Source organism: Antennarius striatus, chromosome 10, assembly GCF_040054535.1.
Source record: "Antennarius striatus isolate MH-2024 chromosome 10, ASM4005453v1, whole genome shotgun sequence".
Lineage (NCBI taxonomy): Eukaryota > Metazoa > Chordata > Actinopteri > Lophiiformes > Antennariidae > Antennarius > Antennarius striatus.
In genome coordinates, this window is record NC_090785.1 from 11,040,841 (window position 1) to 11,060,113 (window position 19,273).

At 41.2% G+C, this 19,273-nt stretch overlaps 4 protein-coding genes across 7 annotated transcripts in view; all 4 read right to left on the reverse strand.

The window, feature by feature from the left end:
* LOC137602779 (protocadherin gamma-A2-like) overlaps positions 1-19,273 on the reverse strand; it is a 208,616-nt gene that overhangs the window by 88,083 nt on the left and 101,260 nt on the right. For 2 of the 4 annotated variants that reach the window (XM_068325807.1, XM_068325800.1), the window contains exon 1: positions 5,617-8,001. The exons of the other annotated variants lie outside the window; for them this stretch is intronic. In XM_068325807.1, the coding sequence (XP_068181908.1) occupies positions 5,617-8,001 (2,385 nt within the window). Of the gene's footprint in view, positions 1-5,616; positions 8,002-19,273 lie in introns of those variants that run through there. 4 annotated transcript variants of the gene reach the window in all.
* Positions 1,568-3,970, reverse strand: LOC137603135 (protocadherin beta-16-like). Its single transcript, XM_068326373.1, has one exon. It carries the CDS (start codon positions 3,968-3,970, stop codon positions 1,568-1,570), a length of 2,403 nt encoding a protein of 800 aa, XP_068182474.1.
* Positions 11,665-14,320, reverse strand: LOC137603136 (protocadherin beta-4-like). Its single transcript, XM_068326374.1, has 3 exons — positions 13,751-14,320; positions 13,375-13,383; positions 11,665-12,457 (listed from the first exon to the last, which is right to left on the reverse strand). The coding sequence occupies exons 1-3, from the start codon at positions 14,077-14,079 to the stop codon at positions 11,665-11,667; spliced, it is 1,131 nt and encodes a 376-aa protein (XP_068182475.1). The 5' UTR covers positions 14,080-14,320.
* LOC137602979 (protocadherin beta-16-like) lies at positions 15,607-18,627 on the reverse strand. The gene has a single exon (XM_068326130.1). The coding sequence runs from the start codon at positions 18,625-18,627 to the stop codon at positions 16,222-16,224; it is 2,406 nt and encodes an 801-aa protein (XP_068182231.1). The 3' UTR covers positions 15,607-16,221.

The following is a 19,273-nucleotide window of genomic DNA, read 5'->3' on the forward strand; positions in this document are numbered from 1 at the left end:
TGAAAAGCAGTTCCTAATTTCACACTAGAACTCCCAAGGCAGTCATTGTGACTGCTTTTAAAATTTTAAATGTCATAACTTGGTTTTAAGAAAACCTATGCATCAATAGGACCCTGACTTTTCCTAAAGATGTGTATATCGTATTCTAACATTTTTTGATTATTAAAATTTCAAAACACAAAAGAGATCTGGGTATTACTACCTAGAACCACCATAGGCAGTCATTTTGACTGCTCTGACATCATTTGTATGTAATTTGTATTACCATTAAAATAGCTGAGAATAAATACGTTGAAGAGGTAAATACACATCAGGACACTAAATTAAAACTATAATGATTGATTTTTTTGTTAAATTAATCAGGACAACATAGATTCTCTGCAATTACACATCCAAATTCAAACTGTGAAAAAAAAATCTAAATGTATCCTGCTTCAAAATAGGTTTGTGTCATCATTAGACCTTAATGTTGTACACCGAAAACTGTGGGACCACTGTTGTGTCGATTTATTTTTTAATTGATTTATCTTCATCTATTTATCGTTAACATTTAAAGAAATGTGTTAAGTGTAGGCAGCGGAATGTGGAACCTTTCTGACGGGAGCAGTTGCGCCCCGGGTTGTCTAAGGTGGGACCCTCCTCCACACCTCAGACGTAACCTGAACGACAAAGTGAGCGGTTCGTCTATTTATTGCTGCTGCATTTCATCAGTGTTTTACAGGTCAGTAGTTGGTAAAAAATACCAATTTCAACTCATGAAGAGTCAACGTCGCACAAAAAAGTGTTAGAAAGAACGTGTGACAGTGTTCGAGTGTTTCTGTTAACTTTGTGAATCGTGGAAATGCCCCTAAGACAGAAGGTACACAAACCGCGTCGCGGGTGTTTTGGGTTTGCTTTACCCTCAGTTTGGTCTTGCAGACAGAACGCTAGTGTTGCTACAGAGTGAGATTCGGGCTCCCACACGTAATTAATTTTCCTGGAAATGGAAAAACAAAGCAAAGGTGTAGGAACAATAAAGCAAAAGATAATTGTGTCAAATGTCATAAGGTAGATGGAGCTGGACAAGGAAGGGGCAGGTTACCTGTGTTGAATGAGTGTTTGTGAGCCATAAGGAAAACAACTAGGCATTGTAACAGCAGTGTCCCTAGCTGTCTGGCAGCTGTCACAGCATTATTGAATGCTAATAATAGCTTATAATTTTCATTGTTAAGATCTAATCACAACACCAACCTATTTTGAAGCCGGATACACTTTTTTGTATTTTACAGTTCAAATTTGGTTGTGTATTTGCAGAGAAGTTATGTTGCGTCAATAAAATAAATAAAAATGCAATCATCACAGTTTTTATATAGTGTCCTGATGTGTTTTTACCTATTCCATCTATTTAGTCTTGGACATTTTAATAACAATCCAAATTATATACATATAATGTCCGAGCAGTCAAAATGATTACCTATGGTAGTTCTAGTAGTTGCAGAATCCTGGTGCACCGAGTGTCACGGAAGGAGCATGAATGCATTTTCTTAATATTTTCAAATCTGATGCACATGTTGTTAAAATCACTGTTTTAAGCCGAGAGCCTCACCTCTAGAGGAGAGTCTGGTTCATCCAGGATGCTCTTCTCACTCTGTATCCGCTGCATCGTCCCTGTAGAACTGGGATCCATTATCAACACGTTCTGACCAGCAGCTCTGCCAAACTTACAGTCACTCTTTCTGGAGTCAGTCGTCCTGCACACCTCGTAATTGTACACGTGTGGGAGAGTCCCTGTCCCCAAAGTGTCTGAGTAACGTGGTGGATAATATGGAATGACAGGGAGACTGGAGTGATACAGGATGCGAGACTGTCTCCACCTGTAGATTTTCACCGAGATAATCACCACCAAAGACGTGATGAAGAGGAAGGAAACTACAGCCAAAGCCAACACCAAGTAAAAAGTCAGGTTGTCATTGTACTCCTTGTCGTGTGGAAAGTCAGTGAACTCCGACAGCACTTCAGGGAAGCTGTCCGCCACCACCACGTTAACAATGACTGTAGCTGAACGAGAGGGCTGTCCGTTGTCCTCCACTATAACAGTCAGTCTTTGTTTCACAGCATCTTTATCAGACACTTGGCGGATGCTTCTGATTTCTCCATTCTGTGAGCCCACTTCAAACAGCGCCCTGTCTGTGGCTTTCTGCAGTTTATAGGAGAGCCAGGCATTCTGTCCAGAGTCCACATCAACAGCCACCACTTTGGTCACCAGATAGCCCACATCTGCTGAACGAGGCACCATTTCAGCCACCAGAGAGCCTCCAGTCTGGACTGGGTACAGAACCTGAGGAGGGTTGTCGTTCTGGTCCTGGATCACTATTTTCACACTCACGTTACTACTGAGAGGAGGGGAGCCTCCATCCTGCGCTCTGACGCGGAAGTGGAAATCTCTGATCTGCTCGTAGTCAAAAGAGCGCACTGCATGGATGACTCCACTGTCAGCACTGACGGACACATATGAGGAGACTGGCACTCCGTTAACAGAGGAGTCCTCCAGGATGTAAGAAACACGGGCATTCTGGTTCCAGTCAGCGTCTCTAGCTTTCACCGTGAATACAGAGAGACCTGGTGTGTTGTTTTCTACAATGTAGGCCTCATATGAGCTCCTCTCAAAGACAGGCGCGTTATCATTGACGTCAGAGATCTGGAGGGTGAGAGTGACGCTGCTGGAGAGGGAGGGTACTCCCTCATCAGAACAGCTCACGGTGATGTTATACTCAGAGGATCTCTCTCTGTCTAAATCACTGTCTGTTACTAAACTATAAAAATTATTTGTAGATGCTTTTAGAGTGAAAGGAATATTTTCGCTGATGAAACATTTAACGTCTCCGTTTTCTCCTGAGTCCCTGTCCTCAATATTTATCATTGTAACCACTGTATTGAGTTTTGCATTTTCTGATATCACATTTGATTTTGACATGATGTTAATTTCGGGCTCGTTGTCATTCACATCCGTCACATCAACAATTAATTTACACGAATCTGTCAGTCCTCCATCATCACTGGCAAGTAAATTTATTTGAAAATTTTTTGCTTTTTCATAGTCAATTTCACCAATTAATGAAATCTGTCCGTCATCTTTATTTACCTTAAAAAGCTTTCTGACGCTGTCAAATGTGTTTGTGATTGAATATGTAATTTTACCATTTGAACCATGGTCTGCGTCTGAGGCTTTAACAGTGGAAACAACGGTACCTTTAGGTGAATTCTCAGTAACTGTAGCTTTGTATATGGGCTGTGTGAAAACGGGAGCATTATCATTAACATCTAAAACTGTGATGACGATCAGCATTGTTCCTGACATCTGCGGCTCTCCTCCATCTACAGCCGTCAACACGAGAGATATCTGCTCCTCCTTCTCTCTGTCCAAAGGTTTCTGCAGCATCATTTCAACGTTTTTACTACCATCGGGGACATTTTGTAGCTTCAGAGCAAAATTATTAGTTGGTTTTAATTCATAGCTTTGGAGGTCATTTATTCCAACATCGAGATCCGCAGCTCTTTCCAGAACAAATTTTGCTCCTGCCATGGCCGACTCACTAATTTTGAATTTCATCTCACTTTTTTCGAAAGCAGGTGCGTTATCATTTATGTCGGTAATCTGAACAGTAACAGAGAAAAACTCCATAGGATTCTCCAATACAATTTGAAAATGCACAGCGCACAGGACCGTCTCTGGACACAGAGCCTCTCTGTCGAGCCTCTCTTTGACAAGGAGGACTCCTCTTTCTCTGTTCAGCTCGATGTACTCGTCGCTGCTTCGAGAGTATATTTGAGCTTTACCTACTATCAAACGTTTTATTTCTAAGCCTAAATCGTGTGCTATATTACCCACTATCGATCCTTTCGTCAGTTCTTCGGGTATGGAGTAGCTGACTTGCCCGATGACCGAATGAAGGGAAAGGAGAGAGATGAAAAGGAGTACTTGCCGATTCATTGTTCTATGCGATCTTTGCCACTGAGACTCCATGTTGGTTTTAAATTCCAAACATTAAAAAAAAAAAAATCAAATAGACGTTGAAATCCAAAATCGAATCTCAAATAAGCAGCTGTATTATCATCAAGGTAAAGACAAACGCAGTTCAGACGGAAATGTTTCTTCTTTCGTTGACAGGCGCACTAGCAAAAATTTCCCGTCTTTACTCGTCGTGATGTCTTTGTGTTGTGTCGATATTACTAGGGAGGTGCAACCAGCATCCTCTCAATCATCCAGACTCTGGTCTACAGCGGCCCTAAGAGTCCATATTGTAAAACTGCAGCACATCAACTGAATGCAACTCAGGAAATTTCACTCAAAGCGATGTGGACATTGAACTACAAGTCGTGAATTAATGTATTGTCTTAAAATCGACGTTAAGATATAATTTAGCAATCCATTATATCCACCAGTAACAATTTAAAAGAGAATATAGGAAAGAAATGAAGGCAATGCAGAGATTCGATCTGGCGGGACCGTCAGGAATAAGTGGCTCAAAGACGGAATTGAAAGACTGGAAAAATACAAATATGACGGGGTTTGTTATTGACAAGAAAGCAGTAAAAGAAAAAAGAACGGAAAAAATTATATTGAAAAACTGCTAAGCAGTGATTAAAAAAGGCATACGGGTTTATAATTTATTTTTGTCATTTGGTACTGCAACGAATCGACTGTAAATGAACGACAAGCACTTCAATCAGTTAATGTAATTTGGTGCAGTAGCACTGAAATAACTGCAATCGATTTTATGAATTGAAAGTTGTTTATGACAAATCTTTTCTCACGTACTGCCATGATTGATACTATTATAAGACTTACCATGACTACTACAACCACTACAAATAGAACCACATTTTATTTGTTATTTGTCATGTACTGCTATAATTGATACAATTATCAGAATCATGACTACTAAAACTACTGCAAATAGAAGAGCATTTTAATAATAATTTTTTCTGAATTCAATTCACCGAACCAAGCATGAAGAGAATCGAAGGAAAGAATACGATGAAGGTTGCTCTAAAAAGGAAACTTAAAACTATGCAAATTATCTCAATCATAGGTACTAAATGGCCAGATAGGTCATGAATCAATGCTGTCTTAAAGAAAATATCCCATTACAGTTTGACTCAATATATGCTACGGAAATAATTCCTTCATTCGTTCATTTCTGTGCAGCTTTTCCCGCGGGTCACGTGGTTTACTGGAGCCAATCCCAGCGGAGGTATTGGCGCGGGATGGGGCGGTGTTCCGGCCGGACAAGTTGCCAGCGCACCAAGTAACCGAAAGAACTATAACCTTTTACACTAGTTAACAGTAAAATTGTTAGTACACATTAGCTGCTACAAGAGAAAGAGAAGTGCAACGTCAATACATCGTTACTCAAATATAATTAACACTGTACGTTCTTCAAAAGATCGGAATGCGGAAGTGACAGTGACAAATCAAACTGGGAAATTGTCTATGGTGCTGAAGAAAACTCTACAACGGCCAATGTACTGCATCACTGTCACTGAGCACAGAAGGAAACATGAAGCAATGTCTTTTTTAAAATAGATGAAATCACACCAAATGAAAAAATAGTTTTCTTAAGAAAGAAAGCTAACCTGTAAGGGAGAGTCTGGTTCGTCCAGGATGCTCTTCTCACTCTGTATCCGCTGCATCGTCCCTGTAGAACTGGGATCCATTATCAACACGTTCTGACCAGCAGCTCTGCCGAACTTACAGTCACTCTTTCTGGAGTCAGTCGTCCTGCACACCTCGTAATTGTACACGTGTGGGAGAGTCCCTGTCCCCACAGTGTCTGAGTAACGTGGTGGATAATATGGAATGACAGGGAGACTGGAGTGATACAGGATGCGAGACTGTCTCCACCTGTAGATTTTCACCGAGATAATCACCACCAAAGACGTGATGAAGAGGAAGGAAACTACAGCCAAAGCCAACACCAAGTAAAAAGTCAGGTTGTCATTGTACTCCTTGTCGTGTGGAAAGTCAGTGAACTCCGACAGCACTTCAGGGAAGCTGTCCGCCACCACCACGTTAACAATGACTGTAGCTGAACGAGAGGGCTGTCCGTTGTCCTCCACTATAACAGTCAGTCTTTGTTTCACAGCATCTTTATCAGACACTTGGCGGATGCTTCTGATTTCTCCATTCTGTGAGCCCACTTCAAACAGCGCCCTGTCTGTGGCTTTCTGCAGTTTATAGGAGAGCCAGGCATTCTGTCCAGAGTCCACATCAACAGCCACCACTTTGGTCACCAGATAGCCCACATCTGCTGAACGAGGCACCATTTCAGCCACCAGAGAGCCTCCAGTCTGGACTGGGTACAGAACCTGAGGAGGGTTGTCGTTCTGGTCTTGGATCACTATTTTCACACTCACGTTACTACTGAGAGGAGGGGAGCCTCCATCCTGCGCTCTGACGCGGAAGTGGAAATCTCTGATCTGCTCGTAGTCAAAAGAGCGCACTGCATGGATGACTCCACTGTCAGCACTGACGGACACATATGAGGAGACTGGCACTCCGTTAACAGAGGAGTCCTCCAGGATGTAAGAAACACGGGCATTCTGGTTCCAGTCAGCGTCTCTAGCTTTCACCGTGAATACAGAGAGACCTGGTGTGTTGTTTTCTACAATGTAGGCCTCATATGAGCTCCTCTCAAAGACAGGCGCGTTATCATTGACGTCAGAGATCTGCAAGGTGAGAGTGACGCTGCTGGAGAGGGAGGGTACTCCCTCATCAGAACAGCTCACTGTGATGTTATACTCAGAGGATCTCTCTCTGTCTAAATCACTGTCTGTTACTAAACTATAAAAATTATTGTTAGATGCTTTTAGAGTGAAAGGAATATTTTCGCTGATAAAACATTTAACGTCTCCGTTTTCTCCTGAGTCCCTGTCCTCAATATTTATCATTGTAACCACTGTATTGACTTTTGCATTTTCTGATATCACATTTGATTTAGACATGATGTTAATTTCGGGATTGTTGTCATTCATATCTTGCACATCAATGATTAATTTACACGAATCTGTCAGTCCTCCATCATCGCTTGCACGTATATTAATTTCATGGTGTCTGGAGTCCTCAAAATCAACATTTCCACTCAAAATAACTTCACCGTTTTCCTCCATTATTCGGAAGATTTTCTGAACATGATCTAATGTATTTGTTATCGAGTACTTAATTCTACCATTTGAACCATGATCTGCATCTGAGGCTTTAACAGTGGAAACAACGGTACCTTTAGGTGAATTCTCAGTAACTGTAGCTTTGTATATGGGCTGTGTGAAAACGGGAGCATTATCATTAGCATCTAAAACTGTGATGACGATCAGCATTGTTCCTGACATCTGCGGCTCTCCTCCATCTACAGCCGTCAACACGAGAGATATCTGCTCCTCCTTCTCTCTGTCTAAAGGTTTCTGCAGCACCATCTCCACTACTTTATTCCCGTCAGCTTTATTTTGCAGTTTCAGTGCAAAATTATCAGTAGGTTTTAATTCGTACCTTTGAAGATCGTTATTTCCTACATCAAGATCCACAGCCATTTCGAGAACAAATTTTGACCCGACAGTCGCTGACTCACTGATCTTAAATTTGATTTCCCTTTCTTGAAATGTTGGTGCGTTATCATTGACGTCTGTGATCTGGACGGTAACAGAGTAAAATTCCATCGGATTCTCCAAAATGATCTGAAAGTGTAAAGCACACGGCGTCGTCCGTCTACAGAGCGCCTCTCTGTCGATTCTCTCCTTCACAAGGAGGACTCCTCTTTCTCTGTTCAGCTCCATGTATTCGTCGTTGTCTCGGGAATAAATTCTAGCTTTCCCAGACGACAGGCGTTTGGGTTGTAAACCTAAATCATGCGCAATATTTCCGACTAAAGATCCTTTAGTCATTTCCTCTGGAATCGTGTAGCTGATTTGTCCGTGAACGGAGCCGATGAAGAGGAGAGAGATAAAGAGCAGTACCTGCCTCGTCATTGTTCGCTCCAAATGATCTCCGTGCGAGTCAGAGAATTAATATCCAACAAAAATATCAATATTTCCAGTACAAGAGCTTATTTTGTCGCCTGTATGATCCAAATTCGGGAAATCAAGTATGAATATCCAATATTTCTCATCAAATATTCTCCACTGTTCGTGTGTCCGTGCTTTTCCTTCGTGGTCTTTCTTTATTATGTCGATCTTACTAGGAGGTGCAGCAACAACAATACAGTCAACAGAAGACACTCTGGTCAACAGCGGCCCTAAGAGTTCATATTAGACAACTGCAGGAAACCAACATGAATTAAATCTGTGTTCAGAACACTGTCATCAGTTCTGAATTCAGTTATTTTGATCTAAAACACAGCAGGAAATTAAATTCGTCCTGAATGGTGTATACGTTATGTTAAGTTCTATGGCTGCATGAAGTTATGTTAAGCACGGGATTATATGTTCAGGATGTGTTCATGTGAAACCTCATATATCGTAAGACATTTATAAAAACGTTTTTACTCACGCCGAGTGACTCTCTACACGTTTACAACTGCAATTAAATCATCTTGTAAATCTAATGTAAACTTAATCTGTGTTAGTTTAGAGAGGGGTCATTCAGGTATTAGTGGGATGATTTGTTTTGATGAGGATAACTAACTTCATGTTACATGATTTGTGTGACGTCATGTCAGTGGGCGAGTATGGCAACCATCGAACGAATGATGATGACATTGAATGACCTCTATAGATATTAAATGTACTTCAGCTTTATTACAATGTTGTATAGCAGCAAAATTTAAACCAACCTGGTGAAACGTAAATGACGAAGAGACAACAAAAACCATCTTTAGTACAACAGGATCAAAACGCTGCACTCGTCTAAATTATGAAAGGACATCATAAAAAAGAAACCAAAGCGTCTCAGACATTCAAATACTGCTACAAAGGAGTCCTGAACTTTAACAATGAAACTGAATATATTTGATCAGGGAAGTCCTGCATTTCAGACGCGGATGAAGATTTTCCTTGCGCTGTCCATAGTGCTGAAAAGCAGGTCCTCATTTCACGCTAGAACTCCCAAGGCAGTCATTTTGACTGCTTTAAAAATTTGAAAATGTCATAACTTGGTTTTAAGAAAACCTATGTACCAATAGGACCCTGACTTTTCCTAAATATGAATGTATTTTATTCTAACATTTTTTGATTATTAAAATTTCAAAACACAAAAGAGATCTGAGTATTACTACCTAGAACCACCAAAGGTAGTCATTTTGACTGCTCTGACATTATTTGTATATAATTTGGATTACCATTAAAATATCTGAGAAAAATACATGGAATAGGTAAAAAAACCCCATCAGGACACTAAATTAAAACTGCAATAATTTATCGTTTTGTTTATTTAATTAAGACAACATAGATTCTCTGCAATTCCACATCCAAATTCGAACTTTGAAATAAAAACAAATTTATCCTAGAAAAAAAAAATCTAAATGTATCCTGCTTTAAAATAGGTTTGTGTCATCATTAGACCTTAATGTGGTACACCGAAAATTGTGAGATCACTGTTGTGTCGATTTATTTTTAATTGATTTATCTTCATCTGTTTATAGTTAACATTTAAAAAAATGTGTTAAGTGTAGGCAGCGGAATATGGAAACTTTCTCACGGGAGCAGTTGCGCCCCGGGTTGTCTAAGGTGGGACCCTCCTCCACACCTCAGACGTAACCTGAACGACAAAGTGAGCGGTTCGTCTATTTATTGCTGCTGCATTTCATCTGTGTTTTACAGGTCAGTAGTTGGTAAAAAATACCAATTTCAACTCATGAAGAGTCAACGTCGCACAAAAAAGTGTTAGAAAGAACGTGTGACAGTGTTCGAGTGTTTCTGTTAACTTTGTGAATCGTGGAAATGCCGCCAAGACAGAAGGTACACAAACCGCGTCGCGGGTGTTTTGGGTTTGCTTTACCCTCAGTTTGGTCTTGCAGACAGACCGCTAGTGTTGCTACAGAGTGAGATTCGGGCTCCCACATGATTAATATTACAGGAAACCGTTATTTTGTTGGATTTGTTACATAATATGAAAGTTAATGTTAATGCATGTGTTTTCCATGTATTGTGAAATATGTTGTTTACACTGTGGACGTTGTAGCTGAAAGACAAAATGTTATGTATTGTTTTATTGTGAATTGTTTGAATAAGAGACGTAACCTGAATGACAAACTGAGTGGTCCGTGTTTTCATTGCTGCTGTATTTCATCTGTGTTTGACAGATTTGTACTTTGTTAATGAGGTACCATAGTCTGAGACCCGTAACAATAACAATGGATATTATTAAATATTATGAACATTCAGTAATTCTGTGACGGCTGCCAGCCAGCTGGAGACTACACTGTTACGATGCCAAGATGGTTTGCTTGTGGCTCCCAATCATTCACAGTTAACACAGGTAACCTGTACCTTCCTTGTGCATCTCCCTCTACCTTATGACATTTGACACAATTATCCTTTGCTTTATTTTTTGTTACACCTTTGCTTTATTTTTCTTACACGTTATTCAGTTGGTACTACCTCCTCCTCAATCTTCTGGTGCTCCAACCGGAGCTCTCGCGCCACCATTTTCCTTTCATGTTTTCTGAGCAAAGCTCCTTTGCTAGTCACATTATGAGGTTACTCTGTGACATGATTTTATTGGTGCATTTCTTGAACAGGACCGAAGCATTTATGGCAGCCAGGTCAAGAGTATCGTGAAACACCACCAGTATTAAGAAACTGTCAATATTATGAAACACCACCAATGGCCTACATCATGTAGCAGCTTACACTGAATATTTCCTCACCATTGATCAAGCACATCTACTCCAACCTTGGTTGTGTTGTGGTACTGTACGTAACACTGTCCAGTTTAGCCTCGTGGCCACTTGTAATGTTGACAGCTGTGTGGATTGTGATTAGAATTGAGAGGTTTTTCCTTGGTTAGCATTGATAGACTTAGGGTTACACTGTCACATTTCAGTACCTCCTTAGTTTGCAAGGCCCTTTGTTCCTCTACAGATAGAGGAAGCACTTGTCTACTCTTATTTATTGGACCAACCAGGCTGCTTTTCTGAGCCTTTAGTGCTTTGGTAAGTTCAAGGGAAGTAAAGAAGTTATCAGTGGTGATATGTTTCCCCTAAACACAGGTTACCTGTGTTGAATGAGTGTTTGTGAGCCATAAGGAAAACAACTTGGCATTGTAACAGCAGTGTCTCCAGCTGGCTGGCAGCTGTCACAGCATTATTGAATGCTCATAATAGCTAATAATTTTCATTTTTAAGATCTAATCACAACACCAACCTATTTTGAAGCAGGATACACTTTTTTGTATTTTACAGTTCAAATTTGGATGTGTAATTGCAGAGAAGTTATGTTGTGTCAATAAAATAAAAATGCAATCATCACAGTTTTTATATAGTGTCCTGATGTGTTTTTACCTATTCCATCTGTTTAGTCTTGGACTTTTTAATGACAATCCAAATTATATACATATAATGTCCGAGCAGTCAAAATGACTGACTATGGTAGTTCTAATAGTTGCAGAATCATGTTGCACCGAGTGTTACGGAAGGAGTGTGAATGCATTTTCTTAATATTTTCAAATCTGATGCACATGTTAAAATCACTGTTTTAGGCCGAGAGCCTCACCTCTAGAGGAGAGTCTGGTTCATCCAGGATGCTCTTCTCACTCTGTATCCGCTGCATCGTCCCTGTAGAACTGGGATCCATTATCAACACGTTCTGACCAGCAGCTCTGCCGAACTTACAGTCACTCTTTCTGGAGTCAGTCGTCCTGCACACCTCGTAATTGTACACGTGTGGGAGAGTCCCTGTCCCCACAGTGTCTGAGTAACGTGGTGGATAATATGGAATGACAGGGAGACTGGAGTGATACAGGATGCGAGACTGTCTCCACCTGTAGATTTTCACCGAGATAATCACCACCAAAGACGTGATGAAGAGGAAGGAAACTACAGCCAAAGCCAACACCAAGTAAAAAGTCAGGTTGTCATTGTACTCCTTGTCGTGTGGAAAGTCAGTGAACTCCGACAGCACTTCAGGGAAGCTGTCCGCCACCACCACGTTAACAATGACTGTAGCTGAACGAGAGGGCTGTCCGTTGTCCTCCACTATAACAGTCAGTCTTTGTTTCACAGCATCTTTATCAGACACTTGGCGGATGCTTCTGATTTCTCCATTCTGTGAGCCCACTTCAAACAGCGCCCTGTCTGTGGCTTTCTGCAGTTTATAGGAGAGCCAGGCATTCTGTCCAGAGTCCACATCAACAGCCACCACTTTGGTCACCAGATAGCCCACATCTGCTGAACGAGGCACCATTTCAGCCACCAGAGAGCCTCCAGTCTGGACTGGGTACAGAACCTGAGGAGGGTTGTCGTTCTGGTCCTGGATCACTATTTTCACACTCACGTTACTACTGAGTGGAGGGGAGCCTCCATCCTGCGCTCTGACGCGGAAGTGGAAATCTCTGATCTGCTCGTAGTCAAAAGAGCGCACTGCATGGATGACTCCACTGTCAGCACTGACGGACACATATGAGGAGACTGGCACTCCGTTAACAGAGGAGTCCTCCAGGATGTAAGAAACACGGGCATTCTGGTTCCAGTCAGCGTCTCTAGCTTTCACCGTGAATACAGAGAGACCTGGTGTGTTGTTTTCTACAATGTAGGCCTCATATGAGCTCCTCTCAAAGACAGGCGCGTTATCATTGACGTCAGAGATCTGGAGGGTGAGAGTGACGCTGCTGGAGAGGGAGGGTACTCCCTCATCAGAACAGCTCACGGTGATGTTATACTCAGAGGATCTCTCTCTGTCTAAATCACTGTCTGTTATGATACTGAAGAAATTACTTGACGTGGAGGAAATTAAAAACGGAATGTTGTCATTAATATAACACTGAACCTTTCCATTTTCACCAGAGTCTGGATCTTGGATATTCACAATCGTTACTACTGTGCCAGGAACTATATCCTCTGCCACTGCTTTGGATTTAGACATTACATTTATAACAGGTGTATTGTCATTGATATCAAGTATTTCTACTATAACTTTACTGGAATCAGTTAGAAGTCCATCACTGGCCTGAACATGTATTTGATACTGTCGAGTCTTCTCAAAGTCAGTGCTACCAATTAATCTGATTTCGCCGGTATCACTATGTATTTCAAATATATCAGATGCATCACCAACAGAGTTCAGAATGGAATAAGAAATCTTTGCATTCGATCCTTCATCTAAATCAGAGGCACTGACTGATGACACTATCGTTCCTGCAGGTGAATTTTCTCTTAAGATTGATTTATACTTTTTGTGTGTAAACACGGGTGTGTTGTCGTTAATATCTAGTACATTTACGTTTATCCGAACTGACCCAGACATCTGCGGATCACCTCCGTCTACTGCGGTCAATACAAGTGAAAAATGATCTTGTTTTTCTCTATCTAAAGGCTTCTGCAAAACCATTTCAACGACTTTGCTTCCGTCGGCTTGATTTTGCAATTTCAACATGAAATTTTCCGTTGGCTTTAACGAATACATTTGAATGCCATTCGCACCGACATCCAAATCTACGGCCTGATCAAGCACGAACGCTGTGCCTATAACAACGGACTCACTGATTCTGAATTCCATTTTGTCTCTCTTAAAAATCGGGGCGTTGTCGTTAATGTCTGTAATTTCTACAGTGATGCTATAAAATTCCATCGGATTTTCTAAAATAAGCTGGAAGTGTAAAGCGCATGGCGCCGTTTGCGCGCAGATCGCCTCTCTGTCTATCCTGTCTTTGATGCGGAGCTTTTCTCTCTCCTCATTCAGTTCAACGTACTCTGCACTGTCTCCTGTGTAAATCCGAGCTTTCCCTGATTTCAGTCTTTTCAGATCTAGGCCCAAATCTTGCGCTATGTCACCAACGAAAGAGCCTTTCAGCATTTCCTCTGGGATTGAATAGCTGACCTGACCGATCACTGAAACAATAGAGAAAACAGATATAAGCAGCAGCACTTGCCATCTCATTGTTCCTGCCATCATGGCCCTGTTAAATGAACAGCGTAGTAATACCGGGGGGGAAAAAAATATTTCTCTCTTCGGAAATAATCTTTTTCGGTCCTCTTGATGTCTACATTCACCACGTTTGTCGTAAATATGAAAAGTAATCCTTCCAAGCGAATGGTTAGCGATCCGATCGTTCTGATCTGCAAAGGGTCCTGCGGTTTTCTCTTGTTATTTGTCTGATATGATGTGGGAGGTTCTGCTGGTTTCGTCCCCTTAACTAACACAGACGGACCAATAGCGGCCCTAAGAGTTCATATGGCTGAATTACAGAATGCTGCGTATAGATGAAAACGATTTGTAGTTTCCATTTTGTCTAGTCCAACAATCAGGTGAGACGGATTTCTCAATTCAACGAGAAATTTATTAATATAAATGTGGAAAAATCACTCTGAAACTAGTTTACAGACATGTAGCCATGAAATTGAAGTAGGACGTATAGACAGACCTGTTGAATTCACTGCAGTCTTGTATAGATATTGATACAGACTCGCTGTTGGAAAGTCATATGTACTACTGTAAATTCTGATGTGTCTCCTCACTTACCCACCTCAAACCAAAGCACGTAGGCACGCACACACACACACACACACACACACACACACACACACACACACACACACACACACACACACACACACACACACACACACACACACACACACACACACACACACACACTTTTCACAAATGAAGTAAATAGCTAATGATACGGTTTTGTAATTTTTGTCACTGCATACATAAATCCACGAGGCGTACTGTAATCGACACATCAGAGATTGATGTATATGTGTACAGACAAAACATCACTGATGACAGGCGTGCATCTTGACACTATTATCCAAGCAATTACTACAGGAAGTATACCAAAATCCTTAACATGTGCATGGCAGCCTCTCAGAGTATTCCTGCATAGAAAAAATTACGAGATAACTCAGTTCGCAAGGACTTGGCTTGGGGACCAGTAGGTGGTCGGCTCAAGACCAGCATGGACCAAAGTGTGATCTGGTAGCTGGAGAGGTGTCCATCACATCCTGAGCACTAAGAAGTACCCTTGAGCAAGGTAACTATCCCCACAAGCTGCTCCTATAGGCGCTACCTGGCTTCCCTTCCAATATCGCTCTCCCTTAAATTTGCATGTCTACAGGCCCTCTGTGAGTGTTTTGTGTGCTCCAGCCTATATGTGTGTAAAATTTCATTGAGTGGAAAAGGTTTCCCACTAACAGAAAACTTAACTAACTTTCTTTCATCTATATTCCTTTTGAGTTAGAAGGTCTGCAGGCAACGTTTATGTTGACAGTAAAATAAACAGCATGAATGACAACAACACACTGTCATAAAACAGAAGTTATAATTTTAAAAAAAAATTAATTTTACATTTATTTTTTAACTGTACAGTTGTGATTAATTGAATATTAACAACCTCAATTTCAAACAACTTCAACTCTCAGGCCAAAGGGAAGCAGACCGAGCAGCTGTCCCTGGTGCTGGATGGAGGAGTTAAAAAAGTGCTTTTTGGAATGGAAACACTCTAAAGTTTTACTAAAGAGAGGCAAACCCAAACAAATTAAAAAGAAGTCCAAAATAAGAAACATATATTCAGTCATACCACTCCTGAAGTATAAATGTGTAAAACAATTACAAAAAAATAATTCACTATGTTCTATTAGGATATCAGCATCAATACGATAAAGAAATATCAAAAACTAATTTCATTGTAATCATAGTAGAGACGGCCTCCCAGTACAAATAATTTACTGACAGGGGGTCAATGAATTAGTCTATTAAACCTAGAAGGAGGATCACTGCCTGAAAAGACAACATTTATGAAAACAGTATGAGTCTGACTTAAGGTAACATACAGTATAACTTAATACATTTAATGACACAATGAAATAAAAACACAGTACTGAATTATAAAGTAGGGAGGTTATTTTTAAGTGGTGCTGAAGTTAAGTTCAGTTGTGCAAATGCTTAAAATGTGATGCTAAGAGAGAAATTGCCCACTGTACTGAAATGAATGCATATTGAGTAACTGTTCAATGTCAATAAAACTAATGAAAGACAGGACAATGAAGTCACATGGAAACTTTTTACCTAAGAAGGAGGTAACTACAAATTTTATGAAAAGACAAAGCTGACCTCTAGAGGAGAGTCTGGTTCATCCAGGATGCTCTTCTCACTCTGTATCCGCTGCATCGTCCCTGTAGAACTGGGATCCATTATCAACACGTTCTGACCAGCAGCTCTGCCGAACTTACAGTCACTCTTTCTGGAGTCAGTCGTCCTGCACACCTCGTAATTGTACACGTGTGGGAGAGTCCCTGTCCCCACAGTGTCTGAGTAACGTGGTGGATAATATGGAATGACAGGGAGACTGGAGTGATACAGGATGCGAGACTGTCTCCACCTGTAGATTTTCACCGACATAATCACCACCAAAGACGTGATGAAGAGGAAGGAAACTACAGCCAAAGCCAACACCAAGTAAAAAGTCAGGTTGTCATTGTACTCCTTGTCGTGTGGAAAGTCAGTGAACTCCGACAGCACTTCAGGGAAGCTGTCCGCCACCACCACGTTAACAATGACTGTAGCTGAACGAGAGGGCTGTCCGTTGTCCTCCACTATAACAGTCAGTCTTTGTTTCACAGCATCTTTATCAGACACTTGGCGGATGCTTCTGATTTCTCCATTCTGTGAGCCCACTTCAAACAGCGCCCTGTCTGTGGCTTTCTGCAGTTTATAGGAGAGCCAGGCATTCTGTCCAGAGTCCACATCAACAGCCACCACTTTGGTCACCAGATAGCCCACATCTGCTGAACGAGGCACCATTTCAGCCACCAGAGAGCCTCCAGTCTGGACTGGGTACAGAACCTGAGGAGGGTTGTCGTTCTGGTCCTGGATCACTATTTTCACACTCACGTTACTACTGAGAGGAGGGGAGCCTCCATCCTGCGCTCTGACGCGGAAGTGGAAATCTCTGATCTGCTCGTAGTCAAAAGAGCGCACTGCATGGATGACTCCACTGTCAGCACTGACGGACACATATGAGGAGACTGGCACTCCGTTAACAGAGGAGTCCTCCAGGATGTAAGAAACACGGGCATTCTGGTTCCAGTCAGCGTCTCTAGCTTTCACCGTGAATACAGAGAGACCTGGTGTGTTGTTTTCTACAATGTAGGCCTCATATGAGCTCCTCTCAAAGACAGGCGCGTTATCATTGACGTCAGAGATCTGGAGGGTGAGAGTGACGCTGCTGGAGAGGGAGGGTACTCCCTCATCAGAACAGCTCACGGTGATGTTATACTCAGAGGATCTCTCTCTGTCTAAATCACTGTCTGTTACTAAACTATAAAAATTATTTGTAGATGCTTTTAGAGTGAAAGGGATATTTTCGCTGATAAAACATTTAACGTCTCCGTTTTCTCCTGAGTCCCTGTCCTCAATATTTATCATTGTAACCACTGTATTGAGTTTGGCATTTTCTGATATCACATTTGATTTTGACATGATGTTAATTTCGGGCTCGTTGTCATTCACATCCGTCACATCAACAATTAATTTACACGAATCTGTCAGTCCTCCATCATCACTGGCAAGTAAATTAATTCTGTAGTTTCGTGATTCCTCATAATCAATATTTCCAATTAAAGTAACTTCACCGTTTTTCACATTTATTTCGAATGTGTTCCTGACGTCATCTAATGTGTTCGTGATTGAATATTTAATTCTACCATTTGAACCATGATCTGCATCTGAGGCTTTAACAGTGGAAACAACGGTACCTTTAGGTGAATTCTCAGTAACTGTAGCTTTGTATATGGGCTGTGTAAAAACGGGAGCATTATCATTAGCATCTAAAACTATAATGACGATCAGCATTGTTCCTGACATCTGCGGCTCTCCTCCATCTACAGCCGTCAACACGAGAGATATCTGCTCCTCCTTCTCTCTGTCTAAAGGTTTCTGCAGCACCATCTCCACGACTTCATTACCATCAGCATCATTTTGCAGTTTTAGTGCAAAATTATCGGTAGGTTTTAATTCGTACCTTTGAAGATCGTTATTTCCTACATCAAGATCCACAGCCCTCTCCAGCACAAATTTAGCACCGACGGTCGCTGACTCACTGATCTGAAATCTCATTTCACTCTTTTCAAATGTTGGTGCGTTATCATTGGTGTCTGTGATCTGGACGGTAACAGAATAAAACTCCATCGGATTCTCCAAAATGATCTGAAAGTGTAAAGCACACGGCGTCGTCCGTCTACAGAGCGCCTCTCTGTCGATTCTCTCCTTCACAAGGAGGACTCCTCTTTCTCTGTTCAGCTCCATGTATTCGTCGTTGTCTCGGGAATAAATACGAGCTTTCCCAGACGACAGGCGTTTGGGTTGTAAACCTAAATCATGCGCAATATTTCCGACTAAAGATCCTTTAGTCATTTCCTCTGGAATCGTGTAGCTGATTTGTCCGTGAACGGAGCCGATGAAGAGGAGAGAAATAAAGAGCAGTACCTGCCTCGTCATTGTTCGCTCCAAATTATCTCCGTGCGAGTCAGAGAATTAATATCCAACAAAAATATCAATATTTCCAGTACAAGAGCTTATTTTGTCGCCTGTATGATCCAAATTCGGGAAATCAAGTATGAATATCCAATATTTCTCATCAAATATTCTCCACTGTTCGTGTGTCCGTGCTTTTCCTTCGTGGTCTTTCTTTATTATGTCGATCTTACTAGGAGGTGCAGCAACAACAATACAGTCAACCGAAGACACTCTGGTCAACAGCGGCCCTAAGAGTTCATATTAGACAACTGCAGGAAACCAACATGAAGTAAATCTGTGTTCAGAACACTGTCATCAGTTCTGAATTCAGTTATTTTGATCTGAAACACAGCAGGAAATTAAATTCGTCCTGATTGCTGTATACGTTATGTTAAATTCTATGGCTGCATGTAGTTACGTCGGGCATGGGATTATATGTTCAGGATGTGTTCATGTGAAACATCATATATCGTAGGACATTTATAAAAACGTTTTTACTCACAAGGAATGACTCTCTACACGTTTACAAATGCAATTAAATCATCTTGTAAATCTAATGTAAACTTAATCTGTGTTAGTTTAGAGAGGGGTCATTCACGTATTAGTAGGATGATTTGTTTTGATGAGG